Source organism: Nematostella vectensis, chromosome 10, assembly GCF_932526225.1.
Source record: "Nematostella vectensis chromosome 10, jaNemVect1.1, whole genome shotgun sequence".
Lineage (NCBI taxonomy): Eukaryota > Metazoa > Cnidaria > Anthozoa > Actiniaria > Edwardsiidae > Nematostella > Nematostella vectensis.
The window spans coordinates 3968543-3981656 of record NC_064043.1 but is presented as its reverse complement, the minus strand read 5'-3'; the positions used below and the strand labels follow the sequence as shown (position 1 = coordinate 3981656).

The following is a 13114-nucleotide window of genomic DNA, read 5'->3' as shown; positions in this document are numbered from 1 at the left end:
TTATGCGATACCAAGATAAGACTTGCTCTCCGGATAATAATAATAGTAATAAAAAAAAAAATAATAATAATAATAATAATAATAATAATAATAATAATAAAAATAATAATAATAATAATAATAATAATAATAATAATAATAATAATAATAATAATAATAATAATAATAATAATAATAATAATTATAATAATAATAATAATAATAATTATAATAATAATAATAATAATAATAATAATAATAATAATAATAATAATAATAATAATAATAATAATAATAATAATAATAATAATAATAATAATAATAATAATAACTAGAAGTTTTTAATAGAAAGTGAATTCTCGGACGACGGGGGACGAACATGTCCAGTACAGGTGTTCTCGAAAAAGACCGCTGATCTGCATGAAATCAAATTAAAATTAGAAACTAGCCGGCTGGGAAACCTTTGGCGTGGACACGAAAAATCGCAATCCAATGAAACTCGCGCATGTGCTTAATTTAAAAGACCGCTGATCAGCATGAAATAAAAATAAAAATCAGCAGACTGGGAAGCCTGGAAGCCTGTGGTGTGGACACGAAAAATCTTATGCGATACCAAGATAAGCCTTGCTCTCCGGATAATAATAATAATAATAATAATAATAATAATAATAATAATAATAATATATATAATAATAATGATAATAATAATAATAATAATAATAATGATAATAATAATGATAATGATAATGATAATGATAATGATAATGATAATGATAATGATAATGATAATGATAATGATAATGAAAATGAGGATGATGATGATTACGAGAATGAGAATGAGGATGATGATGATGATGATGATGATAATCCACCGTATCTAACAGCAGTTCAATAAAGTAGGATCTACAGACGAAATTAGAAATTAATGAAATTTAATAAAAACCTGAGAAAACTTAATTATAACCAAAAATCTTATTTATATCTAATGTATAAGAGCCTTTTCAAACAAGTGGGTCTTAAAACGCGATTTAAAAATATTAATAGTATCCGATGTAGTATTAATAGTATCCGTATTTCGTACTAAAAACAAGTGTATTTTTTAGAAAATGGTATCCATTATTTTTGTTACGTTTTCTTTGACGTCGCCCGCTTGCTGTTTGAAAAGCTATTCTGGGGTACGTTGTCACGCAGGAGTTCGACACAGGAGACTCACAGAGACTTCAAACAGACAAAATGCTGAATAGGCAGATGGGCAGGGTGTCGGATGCACGGACAGACAGACAGTTAGATAGACAAGCAGACATTCATACATGTAAAAGTACATGTCCATGGCGGTTAGATAGACAAGCAGACATTCATACATGTAAAAGTACATGTCGATGGCGGTTAGATAGACAAGCAGACATTCATACATGTAAAAGTACATGTCGATGGCGGTTAGATAGACAAGCAGACATTCATACATGTAAAAGTACATGTCGATGGCGGTTAGATAGACAAGCAGACATTCATACATGTAAAAGTACATGTCGATGGCGGTTAGATAGACAAGCAGACATACATACATGTAAAAGTACATGTCGATGGCGGATAAATAGACAAGCAGACATACATAGATGTAAAAGTACATGTCGATGGCAGTTAGATAGACAAGCAGACATACATACATACATGTAAAAGTACATGTCGATGGCGGTTAGATAGACAAGCAGACATACATACATGTAAAAGTACATGTCGATTGCGGTTAAATAGACAAGCAGACATACATACATGTAAAAGCACATGTCGATTGCGGTTAAATAGACAAGCAGACATACATACATGTAAAAGTACATGTCGATTGCGGTTAAATAGACAAGCAGACATACATACATGTAAAAGTACATGTCGATGGCGGTTAGATAGACAAGCAGACATACATTCATGTCAAAGTACATTTCGATGGCGGTTAGATAGACAAGCAGACATACATACATGTAAAAGTACATGACGATGGCGGATAAATAGACAAGCAGACATACACAGATGTAAAAGTACATGTCGATGGCACATGCATGTAAAAGTACATGTCGATGGCGGTTAGATAGACAAGCAGACATACATAGATGTAAAAGTACATGTCGATGGCGGTTAAATAGACAAGCAGACATACATACATGTAAAAGTACATGTCGATGGCAGTTAGATAGACAAGCAGATATACATACATGTAAAAGTACATGTCGATGGCAGTTAGATAGACAAGCAGACATTCATACATGTAAAAGTACATGTCGATGGCGGTTAAATAGACAAGCAGACATACATACATTCATGTCAAAGTACATTTCGATGGCGGTTAGATAGACAAGCAGACATACATACATGTAAAAGTACATGTCGATGGCGGATAAATAGACAAGCAGACATACATAGATGTAAAAGTACATGTCGATGGCAGTTAGATAGACAAGCAGACATACATACATGTAAAAGTACATGTCGATGGCGGTTAGATAGACAAGCAGACATACATAGATGTAAAAGTACATGTCGATGGCGGTTAAATCAAGAAGCACTGGTCATTTCTCAAGATTCCACCGCCCAAAGCAAACTACCGCCCTAATGTCAATCTGACACGATTTATAGAAGTATTGTTGTACTATTTGGTCTAGAACCCTGCAGCCCAGCCGAACTTCCTTGGGTCTGATTTCGCCATCACTCTTCCATCTTCCCCTTTAGTGACCGCTTGAACTACTGCAAAGCCCTCCTTGGGCACAACTTCATGGCCGAGCCTCTTCAACCCGTCGAGGATGGCCTGGGGCATAGGGTAGTCCTTCTCGACCCGGATGTACATGGGTAATAGTTGGTGATGGACGCGCGGGTCCATAACGGACTGGGACAAAGTACGGTTGAACCAGAAGAAATTCATGATCGCCTGCAAATAGAAGCCACTGTCTTTGGGGGCAATCTGTCTTGGGGAAGGGAGGGACATCTAAATCTCTGGAGTCATTTGAGCTATGACTATGCAACTTACAGACAATGGTCACGAATAAATTATGATTATAATTATGAGTATAATGACGTCATCAGAGCCGTAGCAGGCCACGTAAGATCAGGAGAGCACAATACAGTAAGAAAATATTATCCTTATTATTTTTGAAAATGTCCCCAGTGCCCCACCCCCTGCTACGGCGCTGGTCATAATTGCCATGAAGGCCTTGTCACTGATTGTTCCCCTCGTCTACCCACCTGAGAAACAGCCGTGTTTATCTTAGTTCCACCCGACGCTCCCACCACCAGCGTGACGTCACCCATCTTGTTAACGATGACGGAGGGTGCTGATGTTGACGAGGGCCGCTTACCAGGTGATATAAAGTTTGATGCCTCGCGCTCGTAAGTCTTATTAGGATGCTCGGCTACGGCAAATGCAGCCATTTGATTGTTATACAGGATCCCTGTTGTGCGCCCCATGAACTTTGAACCGAAGCTAGAAACATCATTATTTATCATTATCTTTATCATTATTTATACTATCTTTCTAATAAAAGATATTTGACTGCAACGCCAGGTCAAAATTTTTTGTTTGTTTCAAACCGATAGAATTGAATATGTGTGCTACGATTACAATAGTAGAGTGATTTCACTTAAGACTTGGATTGGGGCCAAAATTCGTAGTATTTTGGGGGGTAAGGGTTTGAGGTGCTTCCACTGAAACAGTCCAATCAGATTTTAGTCCACCCAAGCGCTCCCGGATGTTTCTAATGCTTACTGCAGGATAATGGAAACGATCCAATCAGATGTTAGTCCACCCTTGCCCTCCCGGATGTTTCTAATGCTTACTGCAGGATAATGGAAACGATCCAAGCAGATGTTAGTCCACCCTTGCCCTCCCGGATGTTTCTAATGCTTACTGGAGGATAATGGAAACGATCCAATCAGATTATAGTCCACCCTTGCCCTCCCGGATCTTTCTAATGCTTACTGGAGGTCAAAGGAAACAATCCAATCAGATTAAAGTCCACACCAGCCCTCCCGGATGTTTCTAATGCTTACTGGAAGTCAAAGGAAACGATCCAATCAGATTATAGTCCACCCTAGCCCTCCCGGATGGTTCTAATGCTTACTGGAAGCTGATGGTTGTTGTCGCGGCCACTGCGTCGCCATTCGGAGCCAAGACAGAGACATGTGTCGTCCCTTCATAATCCTTGTCGACGAAATATTTTCCATAGTACGTTAGATTTTTATACGTTTGGGTGTCCGAAATCCTCTTGCGCAGTCCCTCTGCAAATGCAGGGTCTGTGAGGGTGCTTATAGCCTACAAGAGAGTTGGTTTAAGATGATGATTATGTTGGTGGTAGTGGAGGTGATAATGACTGTTCTATTTATGAATGAGGATGATTATGATGCAAATGTTGAAGATTATGGTTAGGATAATAGCCGTGGTCATGTCAGTCGCCATGGTGATAATGACAGTGATATCGATGGCGGCGGTTATGATAGTAGTAATGGTGGTGGTTGTTGTAATGATGGGGATGGTGATGGTAACAATAAAAGCTTTGTCAGCCGCCATGGAGATAATAATCACTGTGATATCGATAGCAGCGGTAATGGTTGTAATGGTGATGGTTGTTGTAATGATGGGGATGGTACCGATATGATGATGGTGATGGTGATGATGATGATACCTACCTGGTAGATGTCTGAATACTCCGGGTCTCCAAGAAGTGCGCGGTTTGCGTAAGCAAATTTAAACGCCTCCACTATGCGATGATATGTGAGAATAGAGCTTGCGTCATCTTTGCGATCTTCGCCTGTCATCTTAAAACCTGACGACAACAACAACAACAATCGCAGCTTGTTACACGAATGATGACCAGCAATGACAAAAGACAAGACAAAGGCAAGTAAAAAAATGCACGTCAATGGCGCCACAGGTATCTCCATCTAGAACAATGATGGACGTGTAAAGAAGACCGTCTGGCGAATTCTTTATACGTCCATCAATATATATATATATATAAGTAGGTCCTTCGTATCTCTGTCACCAGTGCCTCTATCCAGCGGCAGCATTGAAATCCGAACCAGTCAATGTCACACCCTACCTTTGAGTATATTCAGGATGAGATTCAGCACTGTTCCACTACCGGGAGGAGGGGTAGTGAAAACGTTGTACTCCCCAAAGGGGAACTTGAGTGGTTTTCTGACCTTGACCTTATAGTTCCTCATGTCTTCAAGTGTAATGAGCCCGCCCTCCTCTTGTAGTTCGTTCACTATATCCCTCGCGAGGTCACCGGTGTAGAAGCTCTCGGGATCGTCACGAATTTGCTCCAGCGTGCGCGCAAGTTTGGGTAACTTGATTGTCTCACCAAGCTTGCGTAGTTTGCCGTCTTCACTGATCAAAAGCTCCCTAAAGGGTGAAAAAGGGCGCGTGACTTACAACTGGCAAGTAAATAATTGATGTGGACTACCTTGTTAGGCGAGACTGGGCAAAAAACCTAGAATAACACTTGGTTATTTTTTGTTCCTCCTGTCTTTGTGCACCAGAAACAAATGTTGTTTACTCCCCTTATACTCCTTACCTTAATCCACGGCTGTTTATTAAAACAGGTTGTACATCCTTCATGGAGCTGAAAGTATCGTAGCCGATCTGGACTCCTTCGCGGGCAAGGTCGATTGAAGGCTGAATGAGTACTTTCCAGGGCAAACGACCGTACTTCCTCCACGCCGCGAGGTAGCCTTTGATCTCCCCGGGCACTGCTACGGCAGACGGACCTAAAACATTATAGAATTTTTTTCCATTTTTTTTTATTTATTGATCTAAAAAATCACACCAACTTGGCCAATCCTGGGTACGCGCTTAAACCTTATTTAAACCTGAACTTACCAATTCTTGAGCTGAGGTGGCTGTTAATGTACATCGTTTTGTTCGCAAGCCCCGGGGCTTTCCCTCGGAAATCAAACACTTCAGAGAACTTTGTGCTGCGGTTGTAAACCACGATGAATCCGCCTCCACCGATACCTACAAGAGGCCAGACAGAAACTACTATTATATTAATTTATTAACTCATCAAGATGTGTATCCGACTGCACCAATGCCAATACCTTTTATCCTTATATCAACTAATACCTTATATCAACGTAGGCCGGAGCTAGCACGGGGCAGGGGGTCAGCTGCAATTTACGAAAGACATGAAAAATAGCGTCTGCCCTCGATGCAAATAAAAGAATGAGCAAAGTTATCTAGAGTGTTTTGTTTATACCTTACTGTGGTTATTGTTGTTTTTGTTGTTGAGTGACCATTAGGGCTTCAAATTAGGATAAGCGCTTGCGTGCAAGTTTAAGTAGAACGGAAGTACTAGGGCAATAAAAAGGGGACATGATTAAAGCGGAAATATTAAAATTTTATAAAAACATTACATATAACATTTTCACAGAATTTACAAAGCGAGTTGAAAAAACGAATGTTTTCAAAACAAGATTTTTTTCAAATGATAAAAATAACATGATAACTTCATTGAATCGACATTGAACACAAACCCGCAGAGTGCATGTTCATCACCCCAACACAGAACAACGCGGCGATGGTAGCGTCAACCGCTGACCCATTTCGCAGCTTCATCATGTCGCGACCAATCTCTGAACACTTCCCAGAATCCGTCGCGACAGCAGCGTGGTGATACGGGCCGTCCGCGTCAGGGGGTCCCACGGGAAGTGGCTCGCTCTCATCACTTGAAAAGTCCTCAATCTTCGGTGAGTCGTCGGTCTCCCTTCGGAAGAGCGTGGCGGCGATGATGGCTATGATGACAAGTACCATAGCAATGTTCAGGGATACGACGCCATACCACATATTCTTTGATTTCATATTGGACACTGAAAACAGCAAGTGGTTGTATTTAAAAAAATAAAGTGTTCGTTTTGTAAGGCTTTGACCGGGAGGTATTATTTTAATTCAAAAATGATTTCGTGATTCCAAAAGATTTTTTCCCCATGAAATCAGATTGTCTCATGAAATCAGATTTGTTTGAATCTTTTAAAAGCAAAGTCATTTTAAGCGTTAAAATCAATAATTCGCTACCTGGAAATTGTCATAGAGGACTCCAACCCCGTTATTTCCGCCTTTCAAATTTGCCAAATTATTCTTTTATTTTATAAAAAAAACGAGCTTCTCCACGCCCCCATGAAAGGATAAAGCAATACTAAAATTATCCTGTTTGCGTGTTTCACTTTTGTATATTTACCCCATCTCTAATAATGAAATTGTCTTTATGGGCTGGTGTTGCTTTTGACTTGAACTCAGCATGAACAACATGAACGTCAAGAGGGTTGAAAAAACAAAAACCCGATTTATTAAAAAAAACAATATAAAAAATAAATTATTGAAGGATATTGTATTGAGGCATAGAGGAAATTTGGTTTAAAGTGCCCCTAGCATCTAATTCTAGTAACATGTTTTTAATATTTACTTATCCTGAGATGAAGAATAGGTAAATAGTTTTCATATGATATCAGAAAAAATCTCGAAATTTAAAAACAGCTCTTCCTTTTCACATGTTGACCCCATAAAGCGCATTGAGAACAACAAGTGCTTGCATCAAGCCAAAAAATGTGCAAGAAATTTTCTAAATAAACGCTTTTTGGGGGATGTTAGCAATTAAAAATTATTCGGACAACCCTTCGTTGCGAAAGAAAAGGACAAGAAAAGGAAAAGGAAAAATAAACTAAAGAAAACGAAAAACGGGAAACTTAAACGAAAAAAGTAAGGTATTCATCTGGTATCTGTTGTAATCGAAGCATCGCGTGGAAATTCGTTAAAAGACGGAACTCATTTGAAAAAGTAGATTTAGAATTTTCAGGCTTTTCTTTGATCAGGCTTTCAGGCTTTTCTTTGATTATACGATAATTGATAACCCAACTTGAAGAAATTGATTGGAGGCCTTATAATGATTCAATCCGATTAGAACTGCGTCCCTGCTTTGGTTAACTCAAAAACTGACAAAAATTTATGTTTAAAACTAGAAGTTTCTAATAAAAAGTGAATGCTCGGAGGACGGGACGAACATGTTTCAGTGAAGGTGTTCTCGAAAAAGACCGCTGATCAGCATGAAATCAAAATACAAATCAGCCGACTACTGGGAGACGAAAAATTGCATCCACTATATAAAACTCGCGCATGCGCTAAAACACCGCTGATCGATACGAAATCCATATACAAATCAGCCGAAAGGGAAGCCTATGGTGTGGGCACGAAAAATGGACTATATGAAACTCGCGCATGCGCTAAAAAACACAGATCAGCATAAGATCAAAATACAAATCAGCCGACTGGAAAACCTGTGGTGTGGACACGAAAAATCGCATCCACTATATGAAACTTGCGCATGTGCTAAAAAGACCGCTGAGCAGCATGAAATCAAAATACAAATCAGCCGACTGGGAAACCTGTGGTGTGGACACGAAAAATCGCATCCCCTATATGAAACTCGCGCTTGCGCTAAAAAGACCGCTGATGTACATGAAATCAAAATAAAAATCAACCGACTGAGAAGCCTGTGGTGTGGACACGAAAAATCATTGCGATACCAAGATTAGACTTACTCTCCGGTCGCTGCGCTCCCTCCGAGCAAAAATTTTTTTCGTAGGTTTATTTTTCCTTAGCATATCAATCAATGGCTTCAGTTTTGCTAAATGTTTTTTAAATTATTTAAAAAAAGCCTGGGGCGAGCGCGCGGGAGACCTGTGATATTCTAAAATGTTAGGATAGCTCCCAGGCTCCATATCCAAGATGGCTGCCAGTAAAATCATAGTAAACACGAATTCCTGCAAGTTTATGTTGAAATTCTCGACTTACAAAGCTGTAGAGGGATAACAAAGCGAAAAAAAAAAAAAGATTAAAGCATGGTATGTAATGCCTAATAAGGAAATGTTTTTAAAACAAGATTGATTGATATGAAATAAGGGGAAATGCCGTAAATAAAAAACACACACAATTTGACACCTATCTCGGAAATATTTTATTTATAATTATACAGATGATCATATTGAATAAGAAAAATAATAATATTGCTCTGGTAACAGGGTAAAACAAGGCCCTAAAATAATAGAAAATGTGCCCTTCAGGATTCCTGAACCAACGAGGAACGCCTGGCGCTTGGTAAAATTGGGGTCACTTTTCGCTCAAGAGTGCTATATTGTTTACATTTAAAAGCCGGCAAAACCCCTCGAAAACCCGTCGTATGGCAACAAAACTTGGTATGGTTTGTTTCAAGTCCTAAACTACTGATATATTGGTATAAACCCGAAAATTAAGAGTTTGATGCTACGGGCACTTTAAGTTAATTACCCTAGCAAATGCAAAGAAACAAAATATTTTTTCCTGCGTAAAATCTAAAATAAACAGTAAAAATGATATAGACCTACCAGTCAGACGAAGCTAAATGTGTTGATAACGAATTTCTATGCGCCACTGCAATTCAATGTTTTTATAAATCAATACAATTAACTAAAATTTTGGCACAGTTGACAATGTCGGTCTACAACTTTATGTCATTTGTTTGCAAATGACTTATAGCATGCACCACCCGCAAATTGAGAGAGACATTTGGCAGATGGATAGCTGGTTCTAAATTCATGCTAATGATGCTAACACAAGGTCAAATGACCCGGCTACTTACCTTGTCTCACGTAATATCAAATATTGGGAGAACAGCGCGAACAACAACGACAGACAATAAAAAGGAAAATGCAAAGAGCCACCGTAATGCGTACCCTATTTAGTTTTTTTCTAAACTACGACGCCCAAGGGGGGGGGGGGGGGGGGTAGCAAAAGAAGAGTGATCGTCAGCAAAACCTGATACATTTGTTTCATGGGGGGGGGGGGGGGGGCATAGAAACAGGGTGATCGGAAGAAAGATCAATTTTTTACCCTAAAGGCCATAGCAATAAGGGTGTGGTCATCAGCTATTTTTTCCCCTAAAAGATAGCACCCCTAGCCTACGACGTCAAAACACCTAGTTTCACGATCGAGGTCTTAGGTTCTTAGGTCTTAGGCCTTGGTTATTTGTACTACAGAACGAGATTATTCTATCGGAAATAGCTTTTAATCCAAATTATATTAATTCCTTTGATGTGCTACCAAAAGAACATTACAGGGAAAAGATTTTGGCTCGCCAGCCGCCCTTTTATTGGATCGGTGATATGAAAAAAGCGCTAGTTTTTCTCTACAGCTTTTTCTAAAAAAGGGACACTATGCCTGTTTCGGCATAAATCTATTACATAAGTGACAAGTGACAGTTTCGTTAATATCGATTTCAACCACGTGATTATAATCCATTGTAAATCAGTCAGATCAACAGTAACCGAGATCGGAACTCTGAAATACAGCTAACCAGTACGATTACAAAACCTACAGCTAACCAGGACTTTGAGAATCAGAAAACACGATCGGATACGCAACAGAAGTAAGTTTATTTGTGAGTTTGAATAACTGTAAATAAGCTTTGATTCCATGCAATCAATGTAAATCAAATAACTTTCATTCATTCTAGATCGAATAAATATATCTTTACACATCGTTGGATTGTTATACGGTTTGTGGCGAAATCCTCACGGGAACCTAACGCAACAATGCCTCTGGATTATCAGGATTCAGGTTGATCCCATTCACAAGAGAAACTCCAAAAAGCATGGTGTACATAAGGCATTGCAGAAGAGTAACAAAACTTGAGTAACAAAAAAGATAAACAGCCATATAAAAATGGGGTTTTACGCTTGCTAGCGGGTTCATTGAGCATATCATAAAAACTCCAAGAAATGTGACCGTATATACATTTCGTTTGCCAACGAAACCTTTGTTTTGATAAGACTATACGTATGTTCAATAGTTGTTTGTAATAGGATAATGGAGTCTCTAAATAAACCCTTTACTGTAAACAAAAATAGCACGATTCATTAAAAATCATGCATACATCAAAAAGGCTTTGCGAGATTTTTCATAAGATCTTTTTTTTTGCACCACTAATTTTAGACCAACTACTAAGCTTTTAGTTTCAGTATTTGATCATGTGTTCTTGTAATGGAACTACTGATCATGTGTTCTTGTAATGGAACTACTGATCATGTGTTCTTGTAATGGAACTACTGATCAGCTCTTTATGCAGGCGATGTACCACTTATCATACCAGCGCACTGCGAGGTCAGCGCCTGACAACTTTCTTTTGGGCAACTCTGGTAACCTAGGCCCGTCCGTCCGCTTGTTAACAACTTTAGCTTTCTCATGTCCGCCTTGAGCGAGCCTTTTATTATCACGAACCCTCTTTGGGTTCTCAATATTGAAACGAATGCTTTCCATCTCGCGCGCTTTGTTGTTCAATTTTCGTTCGATGTCGTCTCGTTTCCAAGTCGATAACGCGTCGAAACCGATAACAGGGCGACACATGCGTCGAGAGGAAGGCTTCTGGGTTTTTGGGTCGAACTCAATGTGGGTCATCCAATCTGGACGCTCTGGGGCTAACATCTTTTTCTTATCTTTTCCTCTTGGGTTGTGTTCCTCTTCATCCGTCTCGTATGAGTCGTAGTACCATTCCGGCACGGGATATCCACGAGGTCCCGAGTCCTTTCTCGTGTTTTCGTGAAACTCGAGCAGGTGCCTTCGTCCTCCTGCTTTGGCGAGTCGGATATATTTGGAATCATTCGGACCTGGTTTTCCGCGGTTCGATTTTCTCTCGGGCTTTTCGTCTTTCTGAGATGTCTTTCCTTGATTGAGATCTGGGATCTGCGATACCGCGTTATTTGCTGCCTCCGATATCTTTTCGTTTCGTTTAGGGATGAAATGACAATACCACGTGTCTTCCCCTTCGGGTCTGTCCAAGGGTTTGTAGCGAGGCTTCATATTATGTCTTTTTAATGTGGTGTGGGATGGAATGAGCGATTTTGCCAGAGAGTTTTGTGCATCACGCTGTTAGTTTACACTACGTTTGTCAGTGTTGAATAAAGCCTTTTATAATCCATTGTCGTCATACTTTTTTAATGTCAACAAAGCGATTGAGCTCACTTAGCAACCCTGCGATAGAAATTCAAAAAAGCCATATCAATGGGATAATTTTCAAGATTTTCAAGATTTGCATAAGAAACTTCTTACTCAGGCAAAAATCTTTTTAAAATTGGATAAATGGAGACCAGAAACAATTGGCTTCAGGATATTTAGCGCGCAAGAAGCAAAATACCGAGTGTAGAATTGGCATTTTTATTTTCCTAAAGCATTAGAACAGAGTCGCAAATACCGTGTTAATTGGACCTTGGACAAACTCATTCATCATTTATGGTTTGACTTTGTGAAATGTAACAGTTTTGTTGTTGGGAATTATCATAACATCCATTTCTTATCTTTTATTCTATTTTTTATTCCGATGTTAACTTATTTGAAATTGAAATGATATACAACTATTCTTTTTGTTATCCCATCTGCTTTTCCCTAATTATCAGTTTCAAAGCTCAGACAAGGATTTGGTGACTCTTCAAATCATAAGATTTCCCTTTCCTTTTAACTGAAGGTTTGACGGAGCGAAAAACGGTAGACTGGGAACATAGGGAAGGGAGGCAAGAGATATCCCAAGACATATATCTCCCTAAAGGCTTTTTAGACCTCTTTTTAGTCCAAAGCAGGGATGGGAGGTTTAGGATGAGTTTGCATGTGCCTCTCAGACAAGGTTTGCTCTAGTGATAAGGCGATACCAGGCCTGGAAATATAGGGGGCATGGTACAAAAAGACTAGAAAATAGTGGGGGCACAGTCACTACCCTACTAGTATTACCTAATATCCTAATAATAATAATAATAATTATTTTTTTTTTAATATTGGAAAGGAAAGAGGGGAAGGGAGAGGGGGTGGGGTGGGGTGGGCGTGCCCCCCGCCCATTACATCCCTGCATAGACAGTGCTGAAAAACGCAAGACTAGTTCCAGTACCGCGCGGTTAAACCAGCCTTTTTGTTTTGAAATGGCGGCGTTTTACCGGCGAACTGTCATATTTCGACGAATGCTAAGAAAACTAGACCAAACCTAAGCCTATAATTGTCTTTATGACTCCCTTATTATCAAACAATCTGTCATCTTTTGTACAGTATGGTTTTAATTCTGTACAGTTAGTCAAAACA

At 39.2% G+C, this 13114-nt stretch overlaps 2 protein-coding genes across 6 annotated transcripts; both read right to left on the bottom strand.

The window, feature by feature from the left end:
* Positions 1-894: 894 nt before the first annotated feature.
* LOC5504532 (glutathione hydrolase 1 proenzyme) lies at positions 895-9523 on the bottom strand. 5 transcript variants are annotated; one of them, XM_032372855.2, is made up of 10 exons: positions 6502-6640; positions 6225-6319; positions 6092-6135; positions 5849-5983; positions 5544-5736; positions 5067-5371; positions 4654-4790; positions 4089-4279; positions 3214-3451; positions 895-2899 (listed from the first exon to the last, which is right to left on the bottom strand). In XM_032372855.2, exons 4-10 carry the CDS (start codon positions 5880-5882, stop codon positions 2633-2635), a joined length of 1365 nt encoding a protein of 454 aa, XP_032228746.1. In that variant the 5' UTR covers positions 5883-5983; positions 6092-6135; positions 6225-6319; positions 6502-6640; the 3' UTR covers positions 895-2632. The 5 variants fall into 5 exon arrangements, with proteins under 5 accessions (XP_032228746.1, XP_032228745.1, XP_048589781.1 ...); XM_032372854.2 differs by lacking the exons at positions 6092-6135; positions 6225-6319 and adding an exon at positions 9382-9523 and having other exon boundaries at positions 6502-6834; XM_048733824.1 differs by lacking the exons at positions 6092-6135; positions 6225-6319 and adding an exon at positions 9382-9517 and having other exon boundaries at positions 6502-6759.
* An 886-nt stretch (positions 9524-10409) lies between these two features.
* Positions 10410-11969, bottom strand: LOC5504553 (uncharacterized protein C7orf57). The gene has a single exon (XM_001625401.3). It carries the CDS (start codon positions 11849-11851, stop codon positions 11105-11107), a length of 747 nt encoding a protein of 248 aa, XP_001625451.1. The 5' UTR covers positions 11852-11969; the 3' UTR covers positions 10410-11104.
* Between the last annotated feature and the right edge of the window lie 1145 nt (positions 11970-13114).

What these genes read in the sequence shown, in the direction of transcription:
- LOC5504553 (XM_001625401.3), bottom strand. Translation starts at nt 11,851, where the DNA reads ATGAAGCCTCGCTACAAACCCTTGGACAGACCCGAAGGGGAAGACACG.
- LOC5504532 (XM_032372854.2), bottom strand. Translation starts at nt 6,826, where the DNA reads ATGAAATCAAAGAATATGTGGTATGGCGTCGTATCCCTGAACATTGCT. An exon ending in GATGAACATGCACTCTGCGG is followed by an intron (nt 5,984 to 6,501) that starts GTTTGTGTTCAA and finishes GGCCTCTTGTAG; the next exon opens with GTATCGGTGGAGGCGGATTC. An exon ending in ACAACAACCATCAGCTTCCA is followed by an intron (nt 3,452 to 4,088) that starts GTAAGCATTAGA and finishes TGATGTTTCTAG; the next exon opens with CTTCGGTTCAAAGTTCATGG.